Raw genomic sequence first — 23,331 nt, forward strand, 5'->3', positions numbered from 1 at the left:
TTAGAGACAGGGTTTCACTGAGTTGCTTATACCTCGCTTTTGCTGAGGCTGGCTTTTGAACTTGCCATCCTTCTGCCTCAGCCTACTGGACTGCTGGAATTACAGGCATGCACCACTCTGCCTGGCGGCTTCCTTTTTTATACCACATTTTCTTTGAATTTTTTTTCTTTTCACATTTTAAAAAATTGGTGCACTATAGTTATATATACTGATGGGATTTGTTGTTACATATTTTTATATGCATAAATTATTCCCTAGCATATAGGTCAGCTTTTAAATTTATATATTCAATCCATTTTTTATACCTTTATTTTATTTATTTATTTTATGTGGTGCTGAGGATTGAACCCAGGACCTCACATGTGCTAGGCAAGCGCTCTACCGCTGAGCCACAACCCCAGCTTCAATCCATTTTTTAACTAATTTTTGTATATGGTGTGAGATAGGGTTCGATTTTTTTGCATATGGATATCCAATTTCTTCAGTAATATTTATTGAAGAGATTGTTCTTTTCCCATTTAGTGGTCTTGACATGCTTGTCAAAACTCAGCTGGAGGCTGGGGTTGTAGTTCAGTGGTACAGCACTTGCCTAAGCACGTGTGAGGCACTGGGTTCAATCCTCAGCACCACATACAAATGAATAAATAAATAAAAATCAGTTGACCATAGGGTTGTGTTTTTTCTCATATGTGGAAACTAGGGAAGAAAAAGGAAAAGAATGGGGGGGGGATGGATGGGTCATGTCATGAAAATCAAAGGGAGATTAGTAGAATAGAGGAAAGGGATGGGGGAGGGTAGGGTAGGTAAGTGCTGGGGAATAATACCTCCCAAACTATTTTTCTTTTGTGCATATATAAATATATAACAACAAATCTCATCATTATGAACAACTGTAATGCACCAATAAAAAAAGTCAATTGACTACAGATGTGAGGTTTTATTTATGGGCTCTCTCAATTTTATTCCATTGGACTACATGTCTATTCTTATGCCAATATCACATTATTTTTATTACAACAGCTCTATATAAGTTTTAAAAACATGAAGTGAGAAACTTCTAACCTCTTTCTTTTTCAAAATTGTTTTGGTCATATGGGATATCTTGAGACTTCACAGGAATTTTAGGATGTGTTTTTCCATTTCTCCAAAAATTACCTTTTGGATTTTGATAAATATTATATTTAATCTGTGTATAGTTTTGGGTTGTATTGTCATCTTAACATCTTACAGAGATGCAGTTGTTGTATTTTCTTGGTAAGTTGGTCTTTATATCACTACATAATATCCTTTTTTTTTTTGACTCTCAAAACTGTTGTTGACTTAAGATCTATTTTGTCTTAGTGCAGGCAACCAGCTTTCCTATGGTTACAATTTGCATAAATGTCTTTTTCCATCTTTTCACTCTCAACCTATTTGTGCCTATGGAACTTTAAAGTGAGTTTCTTGTATATATATATTTTAAGAATTCATTCTGACCATTTCTGTCTTTTGTGAATTTCATCCACTTACATTTAAGGTGGTTACTGATAAATATGAACTTACTTAACCAACTTGCTGTTTGATTACTATGTTTTAGATTTTTTCATTCCTTAATTATTTTAATACTGCGTTATTTGTGTTATTTATTATACCTTTGATACCTTTTCATTTCTTTTGTGTATACTTTTAATTTTATTGTCTTAGTGTTTACTCTGGGGAATTACAATTAACATCTCATATTTATAACATTCTAATTTGAATTGATACCATCTTAGCTTCAATAGCACAAAACTACTTTCATACAGTTGTTTCCCCAATTCATGTTGTTGCAAATTATATCTTTATATATTATTGTCCCTTAACAGAGTTATACTTACTGTCATATGAATTTGTCTTTTAAAACATACACAACCAAAAGTTTCCAAACTTAAAACACACAAATACACACACAACAACATGATACTGGCTTCTACCTTTACTTCTGCTGACATTCTTTATTTCTTCATATGGCTTTGAGTTATTTTCTGGTGTTCTTTCACTGCAGGTTGAAGGGGTCCTCTTTGGCTTTTCTTATAGGGTTGGTCTTCTAGCATTGAACTCCCTCAGCTTTCATATATCTGGGAATGTTTTAATGTCTCCTTCATTTTTGAAGGATAGTTTTGCTAAAAATGTTAGTTGATCCTTCCCTTTTTTTTTTCTTTTGGAAAACATTTATATCATCTTTCTGGCTTCTAGGTTTTCTGATGAGAAATATACTGTTAATCTTATTGAAGGATCATGTATTGATCACTTCCCTCTTGCTGCTTTCCAGAATCTCTTTGCTTTTCAATAGTTTTATTATAATGTGTTCTGATGTGTATCTCTTATGGGTATATTCTACTTATAGTTTGTTGAGCTTTTTTTAACATATAGATTCATGTCTTTCATTATATTTGGGGACTTGTCAACCATCGATTTCTTCAAATATTCTTTCTGCCTCTTCCTCTCTTTATCTGTTCTTCCATAATTATGGTAGACTTAATGGTGTCCCACAGATCCCTTTGGCTGTTATTTTTCCATTCTATCTTCTTTCTGATCCCAGACTGGACAATTTCAATTGTCTTATCTTCAAGTGCTGACCTTTCTTCTGCTTACTAAAATCTGTTCCCTATAGTGAAAATTTAATTTCAGCTATTGTACACTTCAGCTCCAGAATATTTTTAAAAGAATTTTTGTCTTTATTGATATCCTCTATTTGATCATACATTGTTCTGCTTTTCTTTAGTTTAGTTGCCTAGGTTTTCTTTTGCTGAGTATATTTAAGATAGTTGACTTAAGTCTGGGCTTACATGGCCATGGTTTCCGTCACTTTTTTTCCTCCCTGAAAATGGGCCATACTTTGTGTGCCTTGTGATTTTTTTCTTTTTGTCAAAACTGGGATATTTTGAATATTATAAATCAGTGCTGGAAATTGGAATCACCCCTTCCATACAGGATTTACTACTATTGCTGAGGGTTACTCTTATCTTTCTAGCAATGTTCTCAAATTGTTTTCTCAAGGATTATATTCTTTGTGCATATGGTTATATAAGGCTCTGTTGTATTATCTCAGTGATCAGCCAGTGACCTGACAGAGATCTCCTTAAATGCTTGTAGCCAAAAGGGTGGAGGGAGAGCCCACCAAACAATTCTCCTTGTTTTTTTCAGATTGGCTCTGAACTGAGGCATTTTTTTTTTTTTAAATGCTTAGACTGGCCACCTACAGTTCTGTTTATACTATATCTCCTGTTTGTACTAACACTAAAGATCATTCAGAGATGTAAGCTTAGGGTCCTTTTCTGAGCATGCAAAGATCTTGGACATATGTGTTTTATGTATCAGTAACTATCTTTTATTGCTAAATAATATTCCATTAGATATACCAAATTTTATTTATCCATTCATGAACTGATGGACACTTGAACTGTTTCTACGTTTTGGTTCTTATGAATTATGCTGCTATGACATTGTGAACTCTTTCTAGGCTAGTATGCATATTATATGTATTTATACATACATCTAATGCTGTATGTATTTCAATCCCATTATATAAACAGGTTTATGGAAATATAGCTGATGTACAATAAATTGTACATATTTAAAGTTTATAATTTTTTAAAAATTAAATTTAATTTTTTATTAGCTACACATGACATTACAATGATCTTGGCAATTCATACATTTGAATCATTGGGGTATAATTTCTCATTTTTCTAATTGTACAGATTGCAGAATCACACTGGTCATAGAGTCACCTATATACATACAGCAATCATAATGTCTATTCTCTTCTGCTGCCCTTCCTATCCCCCCTATTCCTCCCCTCCCCTCCCATCATTTCTCTCTATCCAATCTAATGTGACATACTTTTTTTTCTTTTTCTCATCACAACATCATACATGTATTCTGTATAACCATGAGGTTCTCCTTCCATCTTCCGTGCAACTCCCCTTCTCCCTCTTTTTCCCTCCCACCTCTCTTCCTTATTTAGTGGTAATCTTCTTCTCATGCTCTTCCTCCCTATCCCATTTTGAGTCACCCCCCTTATATCAGAGAAGACATTCAGCATTTGTTTTTTAGGGATTGGCTAACTTCACTTAGCATAATCTGCTCTAATGCCATCCATTTCCCTGCAAATGCCATGATTTTGTTATTTTTTAGTGCTGAGTAATAGTCCATTGTGTATAAATGCCACATTTTTTTTTAATCCATCTATTGAAGGGCATCTAGGTTGGTTCCACATTCTAGCTATTGTTAAAGTTTATAATTTGATATCACCGTTAAGATGCTTTTTCCATAATCCTCAAGTTTCCTTCTGCACCTTTGTAATTCTATGCAATCCTACAACCTAGCTTCTACTCGTAATATAATATGAGGCTTGGTACTCAAAGGCAAAGTTCTTTCATTGATAAAATTCACAGTATATATTACGTACTAAATGAATGGTATTATTAAAACTTGTTAGGAGACAATAGTGGTATCAAGATTATTTTGACTGACAATGTTTAGTGATTCATAGGATGCCTAGAACATTTGTTATGGTAAAGCTTTCTGAACATGATGCTGTATCTGGGAGGTGCATCAGTATATTAGTTACCTACTCACGTAAGAAATCAACCCAAATTCTACTAGGTTAAGACAATATTTAGTATCTTATAGTTTCTCCTGAGATTTAGGAATTTAGGGGCATTGTTCCTGGGGGTGGGAAAGGAGGTTCTGGCTCAGAGTCTTTCATGAGGTTGTGGTCCAGATGTCAGCAAGAGATGTAGCCATCTTAAGGTTGACTGTGGACAGAAAGCCCAAGTTCATTCCTTACTATTGGCAGGAAGCCTCAGTTTTGTCATGATGGGGACTTTTCCATGGCATTTAGCTTCACCAAGAGTGAATAATCCAAGTGAAAAAACAAAATGGAAGCCACAATACCTTTTATGTTCTAATTTCAGAAGCCACATTTTATCATTTCTTCCACATTGTACTTTTTAGAAGTAAATACAACCCATCATCAAAGGGAGGAAGAATTTAGCTCCACCTTCTGAAGGGGGTACTATTAATGAATTTGTGGACACATTTTAAAACCATTATAACCAACAAGGCAATTCATGCAGAAAAAAGTTATGAAGATGTTTCTGCTGGGCATGGTGATGCATACGTGTTATCCCAGCGGCTCGGGAGGCTGAGGCAGGAGGATGAGAATTCGAAAGCCAGCCTCAGCAAAAGCAAGGTGCTAAGCAACTCAGTGAGAACCTGCCTCTAAATAAAATACAAAATAGGGATGGGGATGTGGTTCAGGGACTGAGTGCCCCTAAATTCAATCCCTTACCAAAACAAACAAACCCCCCAGATGTTTCTATTGTTGCTGCCTTAGGAAAGAAAATTATTCAGCCCTTGTCTCCTTGAGCAGGTGGTTGGATCCAGATTTCCCATAATATATATATATATATTTGGGGGTGGGTACCAGGGATTGAATTTAGGGGCATTCAACCACTGAGCCACATCCCTAGTCCTATTTTGTATATTAGAAACATTGTCTCACTGAGTTGCTTGGTGCCTCGCAGTTGCTGGGGCTGACTTTGAACTACTGCCTCAAGTTCAAGCCGCTGGGATTATAGGCATGCACCACAACACCTGGCCCAGATTTCCCATATTTTATCACAGTAAATCTATTTTCTCCATTTCCTTCCTAATATACTGGGTCCATCCTAGGTAAAGAAATGTTTTGGGGCTGGGGTTGTGGCTCAGTGGTAGAGCGCTTGCCTAGCACGTGTGAGGCACTGGGTTTGATCTCCAGCACCACATAAAAAAAACTAAATAAACAAAAATAAAGGTATTGTGTCCATCTACAACTAAAAGTTAAAAAAAAAAGGTTCAAGGGCTGGGAATGTAGTTCAGTGTTTGAGCACTTGACTAGCACGTGTGAAGCTCTGGTCTTACAGAAAACAAAACAACAAAAAAGAAAAATATTTCAACTAATTTTCAAATCCTGACCTCATAGAGATGTATGTTGAATTTCTCTGTAAAAGAGTTTTCATTGGGTTTCTGTCATAAGTCTTTTGGTCAATCAAGATAGCATCTTGACACATCTTCTTATGTTTAGGCTTAATATTCATGCTATATGCAGACTATCTCTCCTGCCAATCTGACTTAGTGTATTAGTTTCCTATGGCTGCTGTAACAAATTACTACTAACTAGACAGGTTAAACAAAATAAGTTTATTCTTGTACAATTCTGTAGGTCAGATGTTCAAAGTTAAGGTGTCAGCAGTGTTGTAATCCCTCTAGGCTCTAGAAGAGAATTTAGTTTTGCCTATTCCAGCTTCTGATGGCTCTTAGCATTCCCTGACTTTTTTAACTGTATCACTACAGTCTCTACCTCCATGGTTCCAGTGTTACCTCCTTTGTCCTTGTTACCTGCCTTTACCTCATCTTATAAGGACACCTGTCATTGGATTTAGGGTTTACCTGGAAAGTCCAAGCAATATGTTCATATCAGTTATATATTTTTATACAATTTGCAAAAGTAAAATATTTTAGTATTATTTTTCTTAAATGGGGATTCACAGATTATAAGTTTCAGGCCCCCCAAAACTTGGACTTCACTCCTATATCTGAAGTAGGAATCTAATTTTAGTATTTTCCTAAATAGACAGTAATTGGTTCAATAGAGTTATTCAATTATGCAAACCCTCTCCCACTGATTTGTAAGGCTATTTCTGTCCTTGTGGCACAAGGCTGGGGAGGTGGTGAAGCAGGAGGATCTAAGCTACCTCAACAACTTAGGGAGGCCCTGCCACAAATAAAAAATAAAGAAGGGCTAGGGATATGGCTTAATGGTTGAGCATCCCTGGGTTTAATCCCTGGTATTTAAAAAAAAAAAGTCATAAATGAGGTTTACTTCTTTTTTTTTTTATTCTTTTTTTGAGGGGATTGAACTCAGGGGTACTCAACAATTGAGCCACATCCCTATTTTGTATTTTTAAATTTTGATACAGGGTCTTGCTAAGTTGCTTAGGGCTTTGCTAAGTTGCTGAGGCTGACTTTGAACTCTTGATCCTCCTGTGTTAGCCTTAGCTCTTTACTCAGTCCCTTTGGTGTATTTATCTATCCTCCAATTAATTTTGGTCTAATGGAAGTTTGTAGGACTGTTTTTGTCCTCTGATAGAGTCTTAAATTAGACCATTCCACTGGTGATATCATCTACTCTATTATAATGAGACTTACAAACAGGAAGTTAACTACTTTTTCTTGAAAAGCTTAAGTCAGTGGGAAAAATACCTTGATTTTTTGTTGGGCAGAAGTTGGACTCTACCTACCTTTTCCAGTCTCTGTTCCTGGAGAATCAAACTACTTCTTTAATAGACGGTAATAGTAAAATATTATCTGTAGCTAACAATTCCTCTCTTATATCCTGACTACTTCTCTTACAGTTCTACATGATTTTTTCAATGTCTCACAGCACTTTGTACATTTTCACTTAATCATAATATTTTAATTAGTTATTTATATCTGTGATTTCAATTAAGTTGAACTCCTTCTATGTAGGCATGCCTAAGTGCCTAGCATGGTATATGCCACATGGTTGGCATTCAAAGAATGTCTGTGAGGTTGGGGCTGTACCAAGATGGTAAAATACTTCCCCAGCATGTGTAAAGCTCTGGGTTCAATCCCTAGTACCACTACCACCACCATCACACACACACACACACACACACAAAAAAAAAAAAAAAAAAAAGGCTTTGAGTTAATGAGTAAATTCATAACATCAAACTAACACTTAAATAACTTCAACCAATTATGATGATTATTAATTTCCTACCAAATGTACTTCACTGTACCCAATTATCATAGTGAAAAACGCCTATATAAGATGACTAGATACTTGTACCCTAAGAATGTTTATATGCTTTAACTGTTTAGGAAGCTAATTATTAAGTGTTTTGTGGCTACTTAATGTATATGACCAAATCTAGACAACCTTGTTGTGCTATTGATTCTAGTAATTAATTTCATTTTTCCATCTCAAAGGAGAGAAATGCTGTAATCTCAGGGGCTTGGGAGGCTAAGGCAGGAGAATTTCATGTTCAAAGCCAGTCTTGGCAACTTAGGCCCTAAGTAACTTAGTGAGATCCTGTCTCCAAATTAAAAAAAAAAAAAAAAAGGGTGGGGTGGGGAGGGGTGGGAAGTGGGGGAAATGTTACTTGAAATCAGAAAACTTGGGTTGATTGGCTGTGGCCACTGGTAATGCAAAATTACCATTTTGCATCTGAGTTTCATGTTCTCATGTTTTGTTAAAAATGTAACAAAGAATAACATGTAAAAAGTATTAAATAAGTAATTCAATAACTGTCCAGGTAAGTATATTTTAAAGTTTAATCAAACTTCAATCATTTCATGAGTAAATCAAGTTATAATTTTAGTGTTCCTGAAATAACAAAGTTGAATTAAGTTCAGTTCATCTCTATTATTTAAAATAATTCCTCCTGCTATGAAACGTGTCAATAACTTAAACAGTAGCTGATTTCTCAATTATGTAAAATCCTCCAGATACTACCAATTATCAGTTTGTATTCCACTAGAAAATGATTCATAGACTAACTCCTTGTTTTTGTCATTGGTATTTCCTCAGTCCTGGAGTTCTCTGCATCCTATTAATTCAGCTTGGTGATAAAGGAAAGAGGCTATCATATGGAAGGCTTTTTATGAGCCAGGTCTGTCCACATTCAGATGGTCAGGATGCAGTTACTTAATAACACCCATAAGAAAGGCTGAAGAATAATCTAGCCATCTACATAGGAGGAAATGGAAACAGATTTATGAATAATTGTTAAAGTCAATCATGGCCATGATCTTTTAATTACCACATAATATGCAAGGTGCCCATATCCCATACATATACTACTCATAGAAGAAAACTGAAGGAGTCTTTTTCTACCTGTTCCACTCACCATTTAAGTATTTAAGAACTTCACCTAAAGATTTCCAGTTTCTCGTCTGGCATATAAGGAGTTTAGAAATTGTCTCTTCATCCTAATGTAAGAGATGGCAGGAATGTTGGAATTATCAGACCAGGAATTTAAGAACACCTATTAATATGCTAAAGGCTTTAATGGAAAGATGAACAACATGTAAAATCAGCTGGATAATATAAGCAGAGAAATGGACATTGTATGAAAGAAGAAAAAAGAAATGCGAAAACACTATAGCAGAAATGAAGAAATTGAGTTAATAATAATTCTCCAAAACAGAAAACATTAGGTCCAGAAGGGATCAGTGGATAATAATACCAAACATTTAAGGAATAAATTATACTGATTCTCTACAATCTCTTACAGAAGTTAGAAGATCTTACTGAATCAATCTCTTACTGAACTTCCTAACTCATCCTATGAAGCCAGCATAACTGTTAATACCAAAACCAGATAAAGACAGTATAAGAAAACTACAAACCAGTATCTCTCAGGAGAATAGATTCAAGAGTCCTCAACAAAATATTAACAAATTAAATTAAGTAATGTAAAAAAAAATTATACACGAAGGCCTGTTATGCTCTGGGTTGTACATGTCCCCTGAAGGCCATGTGTTGAAGGTTTGGTCACTAGTCTGTAGGAGGTGGTGGAATCTTTAAAAGGTGGAGCCTAGTGAAAAGAAGTTAGGTCACTGGAGATGTACCTTTGATGGGGATATTAGTCCCTTCCTTTTTCTCTTTTTTTTTTTTTTGCTTCCCAGTTCCTAATAGATAAACAGCTTTGATTGACCACATGCTCCCAGACATGATGTTCTACCTTGCCCCAACCCAGAACAACAGATCCAAGTGACCATGGACTGAAACGATTAGCCAAAATAAGTCTTTCCTCCTTTTGATTATCTTAGGTATCTTGTCAGTGACAACTAAGATAGGACTGAGATTTAACCCAGGTATGCAAATCTAGTTCAATGTACAAAAATCAACTAATGTATTCCATCACATCAACATGCTAGAGAAGAAAAATTACAGATCATATTGATAGATGCAGAAAAAGCATGTTACAAAATCAAAATGACATTCATGAAAAGGTCTTAGTAAGCTAGCAATAGTTTGGAACGTCCTCGATTTGCTAAAGTTATGTCTAAAAATCCTACAACTGATAATGTATTTAATGGTGAGAAACTTCACAGTTTTCTCCTAAGATCAAAGCCTGCCTCTGTAGAAACTTTAGTTAATCAACTTCCCTCAAAGTCTTCTAGAGGAGACTTAAAAATATTTGTGGGGACAAAAGTTGTATAATAAAAAGACTTACAACTGTGGGAGACTTGGAAAACATTGCCCACTTGACTATTAAAAAAAATAACGAGCAGTGAAACATACTAGTAAAAAGGAATTATATTTATCTTGACTGTTCATAGAAAAAGATACAGGCTGAAAACTACTTTTTTTTTTTTTTTGTGGTGCTGGGGCTTGAACCCTGAAATTACTAAATTTTGATACTTAAGAGCAAACAAAGAGCACCCAGATGATTTTCCTAAGTCAGCAATTTGGCAATATTTTGTTAGCTCCAAGAAAAAAATGGCATACTAAAACAAAAAATATTTAACATTCTATTATTTAGTTTAAAAATGTCAAGACTTGTATCTCCTGCTATGTATCTTAATTATCTGGTTAATTTATCCTAATACAGTTTTTTTTATTTATTAGACTACCGCAAAATAAAAGTAGGTCCTTTTCTGTTTCTCTAGAAAAATGACAAGACGCGGATCACGTAGTGTAGACTACCGAGAGCTCCACAATTAGAGGGAGGAGTCATTTTCTTTATATTAAAACCTCTTAGTCATGGCTTCAACCTGTTTGCTTTTCAAGTGAAGGAGATAACTAAGAAATTACTTTATTTGCCTAATTTACCAAGTTTGTATAATACTCAAATTGTTGGAGTTATTCATTGAGGTTTTTATGAGGAAGCAGCTGCTCTGAATTAGCAATTGGCTGCTATTCCTTTTCTTTTTGCATGAAACATTTTCCTTAATAAAAGTCGAAACACCTTGGCATTCTTATTTATGCCTCTTTGCCCCTGTAGTCACTAAAATTCTTTCAAGAAACCAATTTTTGAATTTCAGTAAAGTGCTTTAGGCAAGGGTAGGTATTAAATAACTTTACAAGAAATGTCTATTTTCAAAGTTCAGTGGTAGGTGTTTACTTCAGAGGTTGCTAAAAATAAGCTGATTTAAAAAAAAAATTAGGTAGCATGTCCTATTATTCCTATAAGGTCAGTGTACACTCTGAGTTCCTTGACTTTGATAGCTTGCAAGCTGCTACAAAGAACGGTGTATTTCATACATTCATAATAGCCTAGCAAAAACCAATACTGATCTTCAAATTTCAGAATTCATTCCCAACAAGTACTTTCACGTTGTCTCTAGCATTCTGCCTTCCTTCATTTTGATATTCCGGTGGCTTTTTTGAAATTTCATATCAGATTGTAATCTTACGGTTCCCCCAAATCTTGCACCTGCCTCAGCAAAGTAGGGTATACTCTACCAATGCTTCGTGAAAGTAAAACAACAACAAAAAACAAACAAACAAACAAAAAAAAAACACGCGAGCCTGTTTAATCCTAATGCATCTTCCAAAAGTGTACATCCTAATCCTTTCATTTTTTTTTTCTACATCCATCCTCTTTCCGTCAACTAAACTTCGGGCCTAAATTTAAATTTTTCCCGCTACCTCGCTCCTCCTACCTGCGGCCTGTTACCCCTGCTCTTTCATTCAACCCAAGTTCTCTGCCCGGTGCGTCGGTTTCCCCAGAGAAACAATTATATATATATTTTCCGGGTCTGAAGTACTAGGACCATCTCCCACGCAGTCACGGACCTATGGACCCTAGCGTTGGCCCACCTAAGATTGACCTCCACTTCGGGAACAGCCCTGGGTGCAGCGATCTCACACCCTCAACCACCATCTCTCGGGAGCGCCACTTCCGGATCTCGGGTGTCTCCACTTTACCGGTCCGCCCCCTGCCTTGGGCACTTCCTAGAGCTTTGTCCTGACAACTATTAGGGTTGGTGCCGAGGTGCAAGCTAGCCGTTTTTAAGAGTTCTCCAAGAAGACCCATTAGCTTCAAAGACCTGAGAAATCTAGAGGGGCTGCTGAGTGGGAGAAGAGGCGGCGGAGACGTACTGTTTTGAGCACGGAGTGAGGCACACCCGGAAGTGGCGCTGTACTGGAGCGGCGACGCCGCCGGGGGCGCATGCCAGGTACCGCGAGGTGGAGGAGACGCCACAGCAATCCGGCGTGAGTGTCTCCAGAGGGTGGGGTGCGGTGGCCTCGGTGGTGGGAGTGGGAGCGGACCTGGCTCTCCTTCTGGTTCAATGTTGGAAGATCCGGCTGGGTTCCGGGAGGCGAGGGCCTTGCGGGGTGGCGGGGCTGGTGAAGGGCTGCAGCAGCCTAAGGGAGCTTGCTTCTCCTCCTCTCACTCCAGGGGACCCGCTGTCTTCTCTCCCACTCCTCGCCGGGCCAAGTGAGGCGAATTGTAGTAGCTGGGAGTCCGCTTGAATATTCTCTGCTGTGGTAGTTGGCGAGCTGCTGCTTTTCGGCCTTTCCAGTCCTTCCTGAAAAATGCTTCTGGAGAAACCTCGCTGCACCGCTGACTCAGTTCTAATGTTTCTGTGTTAACCCTTTTCAGAGTCTGACTTTGACCCTAACCTTAAAAGATGTTGGAGTCATATGTAACTCCAATTTTAATGAGCTATGTGAATCGCTATATCAAGAATTTAAAACCTTCGGATTTACAGCTTTCACTATGGGGTGGAGACGTGGTTCTCAGCAAGCTCGAGTTAAAGTTAGATGTGCTGGAACAGGTAAGCTGTGTAGCTGACATTGACTAGAAACATTTTCAACTTTTTTTTTTTTGGACATAATCTGTTTTCTGTGCTTTGCCTTTATGCTGTAAAAAAATGTACTTTTCCTGCTAACGTATTTTGGGCTTCCCTGAAACTAGAGACTTTATTTTACATATATATTTTAATGGTTTCTTTTAGTAAGGGTTTATAACAATAGTATTCCCCAAAGTTGTTTCAATTGATAGGAAAATGTTTTCGTTGTTCTTGTCAGAATTGTTGAAACTGTTAATTCTCCTCGATGGGGAGGGGATAATGTACATTTCAAAATTATGTCTGAAGCTGCAAAATGTTACTTTCTTGTTTTCCTTTTTGGACAGTGGAAGAGTGTGAAAGACAGTAAGATTAGATCTTGAGAAAGGTTCTTTCAGTAGGAAATATGACATTACCCATGGTATCCTCACAGAACTCAGTAGACACAGATTGAGAATGGCAGTAAAATTGAAAGTCTCTTTACTAAGCCATTTCTTTTTAGTTTCTTTTAATGTGAGAATGATCTGAAGTAAACCATAACTTCATAGTTCACATTTATTAGTTCATTTAGCACACTTAATAGTAACATATTCCAAGCAGTTGTTACATTTGAGGATACAAAGTATCCGTGGAAGCTAAAGGGTCAGAGACCTGCTGCCTTTTAGGTGATGAGGGAATACTTAATCTGATGGTGGTGATTATCAGTTTTTCTCTTCCTCCACCTGCTCCATTATTGAATAATCTAGAATTAATACTAAGAAACTCTTGGCTTCTTTTTTCCCTCAGATTAATTGGGTGTCTTAATTTTTTTTGTTTTATTTTTCTTAATAAGCACAAATCTCAGTTTTTAATGTATACACCTGTGTGACTACCAGCACTCTTAACAGTATTGCAAAAGCTTTTTTGTGTTCCTTTGTATTCAGTATTCATACTCCTAAAAGAGATGACTGATAATCTGATATCTGTCAAAAAATAGATGTTTCATTCATTCTTTATGTATATGTGTGTATATGTATATATACAGATATATATGTATTTTTTAGTTGTAGATGGACACAATACCTTTTGTTTTATTTGTTTTTATGTGGTGCTGAGGATCGAACCCAGTGCTTCACCATGTTCCAGGCAAGCACTCTACCATGGAGCTACAATCCCAGCCCTTGTTCATTATTAAGTGTCAAATATATTGGAATCATTTGTGTCTGGCTTTTATTTTTTTCATTGAACATTATAGGTGAGATTAATTTATATTGTTGGATGAACAGTATTCTTCATATTGCCCTATTGTATTCCTTTTTAAAAAAATTTTTTTTTGTAGTTGTAAATGGACAGAATGCCTTTATTTTATTTGTTTATTTTTGTGTGGTGCTGAGGATCAAAACCCAGTGCCTTACACAACCTAGGTATGCACTCTGCCACTGAGCTATAGCTCAACCCTATACTCTTTTTTTTCTATATATTTTTAAATTGTAGATGGACAAAATACCTTTATTTTATTTATTTATTTTTATGTGGTGCTGAGGATTGAACCTAGTGCCTCACATGTGCTAGGCAAGCACTCTACCACCGAGCTACAGCCCCAGTTCTGACCTATAGTATTCTGTTGCATAAAGAGTCCATGGTTTACTTTCCTATTCAGAGAACATCCTTGTACATGTATTTTGATGGATGCAAGTATTAATTTCCTGTAGATGTATACTTAAGAAGTAAGCATGTGTTTAATATATACTGCCAAATAATTTTGCAAAGTGGTTTTTATCAATTTACAGTCTCACAGTGTATGAAAATTCCAGTTATTTTACATTTGTTATTTTAATTTTAGCCTTCCTGATGGGTATGTAGTGATATCTCATGTAATTTTTATTTGTATTTCCCTAATGACTAATGATGAGAATGGTTTCTTTTCACATACTTACTGGCCATTTGGATATCCTCTTTTGTAAATTCTCTTTAAGTTTTTTGCAGTACTGGGGATTGAATCTAGGGTTGCTCTGCCACTGAGCTATAGCTCAACCCTATACTCTTTTTTTTCTATATATTTTTAAATTGTAGATGGACAAAATACCTTTATTTTATTTATTTATTTTTATGTGGTGCTGAGGATTGAACCTAGTGCCTCACATGTGCTAGGCAAGCACTCTACCACCGAGCTACAGCCCCAGTTCTGACCTATNTTTTTTTTTTTTTTTTTTTTTTTTTTTGAGACAGGGTCTTGCTAAGTTGCTGAGGATGGCCTGGAACTTGTAGACCTCCTGTCTCAGCCTCCTGGGTAGATGGGATTATGGGTGTGTGCTACTGTGCTTAGTAAGATTTTTGCCTTTTTTTTTTTTTTTAAATGGGTTTTCTGTCTTTGCATCTCTCCAGGAGTTACTTTTGTGGGGTGGGTGAATGGTAGGGGTAGGGGGATGAAACCATGGCCTTAACCATGGAGCTATACCCAAATCCCTAGGAATTTTTCTAATATTTGGAAGTTGAGTTCTTTGCCAGATACATATTTTCATGCTTTTCAGTATCTTCTCTTGGTTTGTGGCTTATCATTTTACTCTCTTAAAGTTATCTTGATGAATAGAAGTTCATAATTTTATTGAGATCTACTATCTTTTTCTATATAGCTAGGATCTTTCATGTCTTATGAAATTTTTCTCTTTCTAATTTGTCTAACACTTTTTAAATTTGTTCTTCTTAGATATATTTGTATTTTGATATATGTTCATAGAGTATAACATTATAATTAGGATCCCATTCTTGTGGTTGTACATAATGTGATGTTTCACTGGTAGTGTATTCATATATAAACATAGAAGAGTTATGTCTAATTCATTTTACTGTCTTTCCTGTTCCCATCCTCCCTTCCTTTCCTTCATTCCCCTTTGTCTAATCCACTGAACTTCTATTCCCTCCCTCCCCCCAACTTAGTGTGTGTTAGCGTCTGCATATCAGAGAGAACATTTAGTCTTTGTTTTTTTTTGGGATTGGCTTATTTCACTTAGCATGATAGTCTCCAGATCCATCCATTTACCGGAAGAAGTTATAAAGTCATTCTTTTTTATGGCTGGGTAATACTCCAATGTGTCCTGCTTTTTGTTAGATTCTTTGGGAATGACAATCATGTTATCTGAAAATAATGACAGTTTTATTTCATTATAAAATAAAATAACATTTTATTTATTTACCTTGTACCTTTTCTTTCTTTTTTTTTTTTTTTTTCATTATTGAATTGGCTAGGGCCTCTTACAATGTAGACATAGTGAGAATAGATTTCTTTTTTTTTGTTCCCAACTTTGATGGGAACTAAATATTATGTCATTGTATTAGTTGTGAACACCCTTTATTGGGATAAAGAAATTCTCTTCTGTTTTTACTTTCCAATGAATTTTTAGAATGTTTAATGAATGTTGAATTATGTAAAATATTATATTTAATGATTTCATATTTGATTTTTATTTTGTTAATGTTATAAATTACATTGAGTTTTTAATTAAACTAATCTTGCATTCCTAGAATAAACCTTAGTTGTTATGGTCCCCTTTTTCCATATTGTTGGATTTTGTTTAGTTTCATTGCATCTGTGTTTGTGATAATGGCTTAACATTTTTCTTTTTTGTGATGTGGTTACCACATTTTGATTATCAGATAGTTTGGCTTCATTAGATTATTTATGAAGTATTTCTTATGCTCATAATCTCTAGAAAATAAGATTGATATCGTTAGTTTTTTCCTTTTGTTTATTTTTACATTATATATAACAAAACTTACCATCTTAACCATTTTAAGTGTACAGTTCTGTGTCATTAATTACATTCAGATTTTGTGAAACCATAACTGCCATCCAAATCTAGAACTCTCTCATTTTCTTAAACTTGAAATTCTGTACCCATTAAGCAATTAACTTCTGTCTTCATGTCTTCCCAGCCTGTTGGAACCACCATTCCATTTGTCTCTATGAATGTGACTACTCTGGATACTTTATATTAGTGGAATTGTTCAATATTTGTCCTTTTGTGAATGGTTTATTTTACTCACATTGTCTTCAAAACTCATCTGTACTATAGAAATATGTCAGCATTTCCTTCATTGTTAAGGCTAGATAATATTTTTGTGTGTATGTATTTATGTATGTATGCATATAACACATTTTGTTCATCTATTTATCCATCCATGAATACTTGGATTGTTTCTACTTTTTGGCTATTATGATAATGCTGCTATAAGTGTAAAAACACCTTGTGAAAATACCTTTTAAACATAAGTGTAAAAATACCTCGTTGAGATCCTACTTTCAAGTCATTTGGGTATGTACTAAGAAGTGGAATTACTAGATTGTATAGTAATTCTTTTTTTTCAATTTTAATTTTTTATTTATATACGACAGCGGAATGCATTACGATACTTATTACGTATATACAGTACAATTTTTCATATCTCTGGTTGTATACATAGTATATTCACATCAATTCGTGTCTTCTTATCTGTACTTTGGATAATAATGATCATCACATTCCACCATCATTAATAACCCCATGCCCCCTCCCTTCCCCTCCAACCCCTCTGCCTATAGTTATTCTACATTTAATTTTTTTGAGGAACTGCAATATTGTTTTCCGCAGTGACACAGTGATTGCACCATTATAAATCCCTCTGAGGAATGTATAGGATTCCAGTTGCTCCATATCCTTGTCAACACTTTTTTCCTTTTTTTTTTTTGATTATAGCTATTCTAATGGCTGCAAAATGGTATATAGTTTTAATTTGTATTTCCTTTATGAACAGTGTTGCTGAGAGCACCTGCTCATATACTTAGTATTTATTTCTTCTTCTTCGTCTTTTTTTTTGTACTGAGGATTGAACCTATGGGCACTATATCCCCAGTCCTCTAATTTTTTTTATTTTGAGACAGGGTCTCACTAAGTTGCTGAGGCTAGCCTCAGACTTAGATTCTCCTGCCTTAGCCTAGTGAACTACTAGGATCACAGGCATGTGCCACCGTGCCTGGCTCTTATTGGCTATTTTTGTGTCACCTTTGGAGAAATGTCTGTTTAAGTTCCTTGCCCAGTTTTGAGTCAGTGTTTTAAAAAATTGTTGTTATTTTTGTTGGGATGCAGGAGTTCTTTATTTATTGTGGCTGTCAATCTCTTATTAAATACATGATTTGCAAATACTTTTTCCTATTTTTTTTTAATAGTAGGTGAACACAATACCTTTATTTTATTTTTATGTGGTGCTGAGGACAGAACCCAGTGCCTTATATGTGCTAGGCAAGCCCTCTACCAACTGAGTATAACCCAGCCCACTTTTGCCTATTCTTTGGGTTGCCTTTTACTGTTGATAGTATCCTTTGATGCATAAAAGTTTTAATTTTTGATGTTGTCCACTTAGGTTTTTTTTTTTCCTATTGTTGTCTGGGTTTTTCATGTCATACCTAAGAAATCATTTGCCAAATTACTCATAAAGTTGTTGTTTTTTTTTTCCCTCTTTTTTTTTTTTTTTGGTGGTATTGGGAATTGAACCCAGGGCCTTGTGCATGTGAGGTAATTAAAAAAAATTTTTTTTAGTTGTTTGTGGACCTTTATTTAATTTATTTATTTGTGGTGCTGGGAATTGAACCCAGTGCTTCACACATGCTAGGCAAGCACTGTATCACTGAGCCACATCCCCAGCCCCTGCTTCTTAGTTTTTTTAAGTGTAGGAAAAATTATCTGTGAAGTTATCTGTGTCATGTTGGGAAGTTGTAAATTATTGATTTAATTTCCTTAATCAGATACAGGACTGTTTTTCAGAGAATTTCTCCATTTCCTTATTTATTTATTTTTTATGTGGTGCTGAGGCTCGAACCCAGTGCTTTGCACATGCTGTGCGAGCGCTCTACCGCTAAGCCCCAGCCCCAGCCCAAATATTGCTCTCTCTTTACAGAAAAAATTTGCTTACTCCTGCCCTAAATCATCCTATTTAAATATATAGAGTTTTTTTGTTATTTATTTTAAAATTGTTTAAAAACAACATACTGTGGAATTCATAATGATGTCTTTTTATATTCCTCATTTGATAATTTGTATTTTCTTCATCAATATTGCTAGGAACGCATCAGTAAATATTATTAATTTTAAAATTATTAATTATCAAAATATTAATATTTTCAAAGGATTAAATTTTGGTTTTGATTAACTTTTTGTTTTGTCATTTTTTTTCTCATTTCTTTCCACTTTGTGATTTACTATTTTCTAGCTTCTTGAGAATCTAAGAAAACTTAACGTCATTGTTTTTTTAAACCTTTTTTTACTCAAATATATACATCTAATGTTATGAATTTCTCTTTAACCAAATATTTATCTCTGTCACACAGAAATTTGTATCTTTCCAGTTAACAACTATACATTTTTATGATTTTTATGTTGATTTCTTTGATCAGTGGGTTATTCAGAAATATATTGCTTAATTTCCAAACATTTGGAAATTTGCTAATCAACTTTCTGTCATTGATTTCTAATTTAATTCACCTGTGATCAGCACAGTCTATGATGAAGAATGTCATTGGTGTTTTGATCCCCATCAAAATTGAATTTGTATATTTCTTTTGGCAATATGACCATTTTAACAATAACAGTTCTGCCTACCATGATCATAGGAGGTTTTTCCATTTTCCTGTGTCTTCTTTGATTTCTTTTTTCAGTGCCTTATAATTTTCATTGTAGAGATGTTTCATTTCTTTGGTTAGATTTATTCCTAGAGAATATTTTTTAGATGATATTGTGAATGGGATTGTTTTTCTGGTTTCTTTTTCAGTAGATTCGTTATTAATGTATAGGAAAGGTATTGATTATTGTTTGTTGTTTTTGTAACCTGCTACTTTATTGAATTATTTTTATTCTAGCAGTCTTCTGGTGGAGCTTTTTGTATCTTTTGAGTATAGGATCATGTTATCTGCAAACAGTGATAATTTGACTTCTTCCTTTCCTTTTTTTTTTTTTTGGTACCAGGGATAATAAGTGTTGAATTTTAGTTAGATCTCTACCATGGACCATATGGTTTAAAATTCCATGTCTAACATATGTATTAATATTTGTTAGTAGCTAAACTGATGAGTAACATTATTATGGCACTAAGTTCTTGAGTTTAATTTGGGTATCTTTTATCTTCCCCCTGAGAAAATCGAATTTGTGCCTATAGACTGCAATTCTAGTAGCCATTTTGCAAATGTATCAGAGTTGCATAAGTCAAAGGGTGGTGGAGATGGAAATAAAATCCACTCATTTTCAATGAAACACATTGCCAGTGTAAATGTAATCAATAATCATAATGGTAATATAAAGGCAATATTATTAGTGGTTAAGAGAAAGAATTTTAGCGTCATATGTCTCAGTTTTCAGTTCTGGCTTTTCTTGTTGTTTCATTTTGGGAAGTTACTGGACCCTTCATGCCTCAGATTCTTCTTCATAAAATAGGCTGATAGTATTTACGTTTTGTTGTTCTTATGTTATATGGTTATATGGTTATATGCAGGTAAGGTGCTTAGAATGGTGCCTCTTCCATCGTAAGTGCTTAGTAAATACTTTCTTTGTTGCAGACACTGATTAGTATATAATTTGTGCTAGCTAAATAATGCTTGAAATAATTACTGCATGTTTAAACTTAATATAATAATGAGAAGTAGTTAAAAGTTGTGACATTCCATCAGAAAGAACAGTGACAACATTTCATTAGAAATAGTAGTGACAATAAATTTTTAGTAATGTGGCCTTAGAGTCTCTAGTTTTAAGACATAAATTAGACCCACACTTTTATAATAATATTAGTAGTAATAATAATAATAATGATATTTAGCATCTTTATAATGATTTCTGTATGAGGAAGACCAGTGTTCTAAGCACTTTATAAAATGAATTGATTCAATTCAAAAGATTATAATTATTCAAATTTTACAGATAATAAAAGGAGCCACAGATACATGAAACAATTTACTTAGTGTAATTGGGTACTAAGTGGCAGAGATTGGATTTAAGTCCATGTCTGCTGGCTGTAGAGTTATTGGTTGTAAGCACTTTACCATTCTGCCTGTATTTAGCTCTATTTGGTATTTTGCTAAACCAAGTAGATGCGGAGGGGATAAGATTAATAATTTTTATTAACTGTTGCACGTAGCTGCAATAACTATAAAAATGTGATAGAAATATAGTCTTTTTTCCTTTGTTGACTTGTAACAAAAGTTTTGTCCAGAGTGGAACAAAGTAGTATAAAGTGATTATGATGAAGATTTATGCTATCATATCTAAGTTTTGTCAAGTAATAATAGAAAGCAATCAGAAAAATGTGAAATTTATGACCAAATAGTACTGAGGTAAACTCTTCAATTAGACAAAGTACATAGGTTGTTTTTGTAGTTGGTCAGTTTTTATTTAGTCAGGTCATTCTCCTTTCTCCACTTCAGTCCCCCTTTCAACTTGCCCCGCAGATGTCTTTTGAGGACATATTTTAGAAATTTAAGACAACTGCAGTTTTCTCAAGTACTGCTGCTGTCTAGGGCTTTGATCCATTTTTATGACTGCTACCACTACCACATGTGAACCTTTATCATAGACCAGATATTGTATGTCATTTTCACTCATCAGAGTAGCAAACTGAAGCCTAGAGAGTTTAAGTAACTTATTAAATGTAAGTTGCATAATAAATTTTTGTGGTTTATCATAAAGTATAGTTTAATAAGTTATTTAATTCTGCTTTGTGATAAACAGTGATGAATGAAATATTTTGAACTGGAAATTTTATTTTTCGTTTAAGAAAGGAATTTGGATACAAGGATAAAAAATATTAAGTGCTTACTAACTTTAATGTTTTGTGTTTTAAGGAACTGAAATTACCCTTCACTTTTTTAAGCGGACATATTCATGAATTGAGAATTCATGTACCATGGACAAAATTGGGTTCAGAACCAGTGGTAATTACCATCAATACAATGGAATGCATATTGAAACTTAAGGATGGAATACAGGTAAGAAATTATCAAACCTAGTTGTTGAATGTGAACTAATTTTAATACTTATTATATCTGACATTTCTGTAACTTTTAGAACTCACTGTCACATGAATAAATATAACTGTATACACTTTGTTTACATGCCTTATTTAAATAAGGGTGTTCTGAAATTTGGACAAAACATTAAAAGGATATTTTCATACAAATTTTGCTTTATTGATCATAACCTTAATAGGAGTCAATATATATTGCTTATTACCTATATTTACAATGGAAGCAAGGCCTGATTAAATCAGTCTAATTTTTAGATTAAGATTTTTGAGTTTTTGCGAAGGACCAGTGTGAATCTTTATTTACAAATCTTCTAAATCTATTTCTCAGGCTAATTTTTTAAAAAAATATTTATTTTTTAGTTTTTTAGGTGGACACAATATCTTTATTTTATTTTTATGTGGTGCTGAGGATTGAACCCAGAGCCTCACCCATGCTAGGCAAGCACTCTACCAATAGAGCTACAATCCTAGCCCTCATCATTTCTTATTGATGGTTTTTGCAAAGGTATAATCGGGTTTTTTTTTTTTTTTTGTTGTTGTTGCTGTCTGCTATTTAAAAAAAATTTTTAAATTCTGATTTGTTATATCTGACAGCAGGATGCAGTTCAATTCATATTACACAAAGAGAGCACAATTTTTCATGTCTTTGGTTGTACACACTATTGTCACACCAGTTTTATGTACTTAGGGTAATGATGTCCGTCTATCTCATTCCATCATCTTTCCTACCCCAGTAACCCCTCTCTTCTACTTCCTCCTCTTTTAGGGAAGTTTGTTTATTTCTCCCATGCTGACCTCCCCAATCCCCCTCCCCCCAATCCCCATTATGAATCAGCATCCTTATGTCAGAGGAAACATTCCGCATTTGGTTTTTTGGGATTGGCTTACTTCACTTAGCATAATATTCTCTAACTCCATCCATTTACCTGCAAATGCCATGATTTTATTCGCTTTTAATGCTGAGTAATATTCAATTGTGTATATATACTACATTTTCTTTATCCACTCATCTGCTGAAGGGTATCTAGGTTGGTTCCATAATTTAGCTATTGTGAATTGTGCTGCAATAAGCATTGATGTGGCTGTGTCCTTGTAGTATGGTGTTTTTAAGTCCTTTGGGTATAAACCAAGGAGTAGGATGGCTGGTCAAATGGTGGTTCCATTCCCAGTTTTCCAAGGAATCTTAATACTGCTCTCCATATTGGTTGTACCAATTTGCAGTTCCACCAGCAATGTATGAGAGGAGTATCTGCCAAAATTTTTCCTATTCAGGAAGCCCAGCAGGTCAGGACAGCAGCATTCTGTGAAGTATGTTTCACTTTCATCTTGTAGTAGTGTGTCTGTTATTATTATTATTATTTTACTTTTTTCTTGCATATTTAACATTTACTTTTTAGTTTTAAGTGAATTGATAAGTTGTTTATTTATTTATTTTGGTGCTGGGAATCAAATTCAGGGTCTTGTGAGGGCTAGGCA

The 23,331-nt window shown here is 34.7% G+C and overlaps 1 protein-coding gene across 20 annotated transcripts in view; it reads left to right on the plus strand.

Moving 5' to 3' along the window:
• The first annotated feature begins 11,967 nt into the window (after window positions 1-11,967).
• Vps13b (vacuolar protein sorting 13 homolog B) overlaps window positions 11,968-23,331 on the plus strand; it is a 734,817-nt gene continuing 723,453 nt past the window's right edge. For 6 of the 20 annotated variants that reach the window (XM_048801903.1, XM_048801897.1, XM_048801902.1 and 3 more), the window contains exons 1-3: window positions 11,968-12,256; window positions 12,648-12,822; window positions 21,674-21,817. In XM_048801903.1, the coding sequence (XP_048657860.1) occupies window positions 12,676-12,822; window positions 21,674-21,817 (291 nt within the window). In that variant the 5' untranslated portion in view covers window positions 11,968-12,256; window positions 12,648-12,675. Of the gene's footprint in view, window positions 12,257-12,443; window positions 12,823-21,673; window positions 21,818-23,331 lie in introns of all 20 variants that reach the window. The other 14 variants (XR_007347144.1, XM_048801911.1, XM_048801914.1 and 11 more) reach the window with 6 other exon arrangements.

This window comes from Marmota marmota, unplaced genomic scaffold (genome assembly GCF_001458135.2).
Source record: "Marmota marmota marmota unplaced genomic scaffold, marMar, whole genome shotgun sequence".
NCBI lineage: Eukaryota > Metazoa > Chordata > Mammalia > Rodentia > Sciuridae > Marmota > Marmota marmota.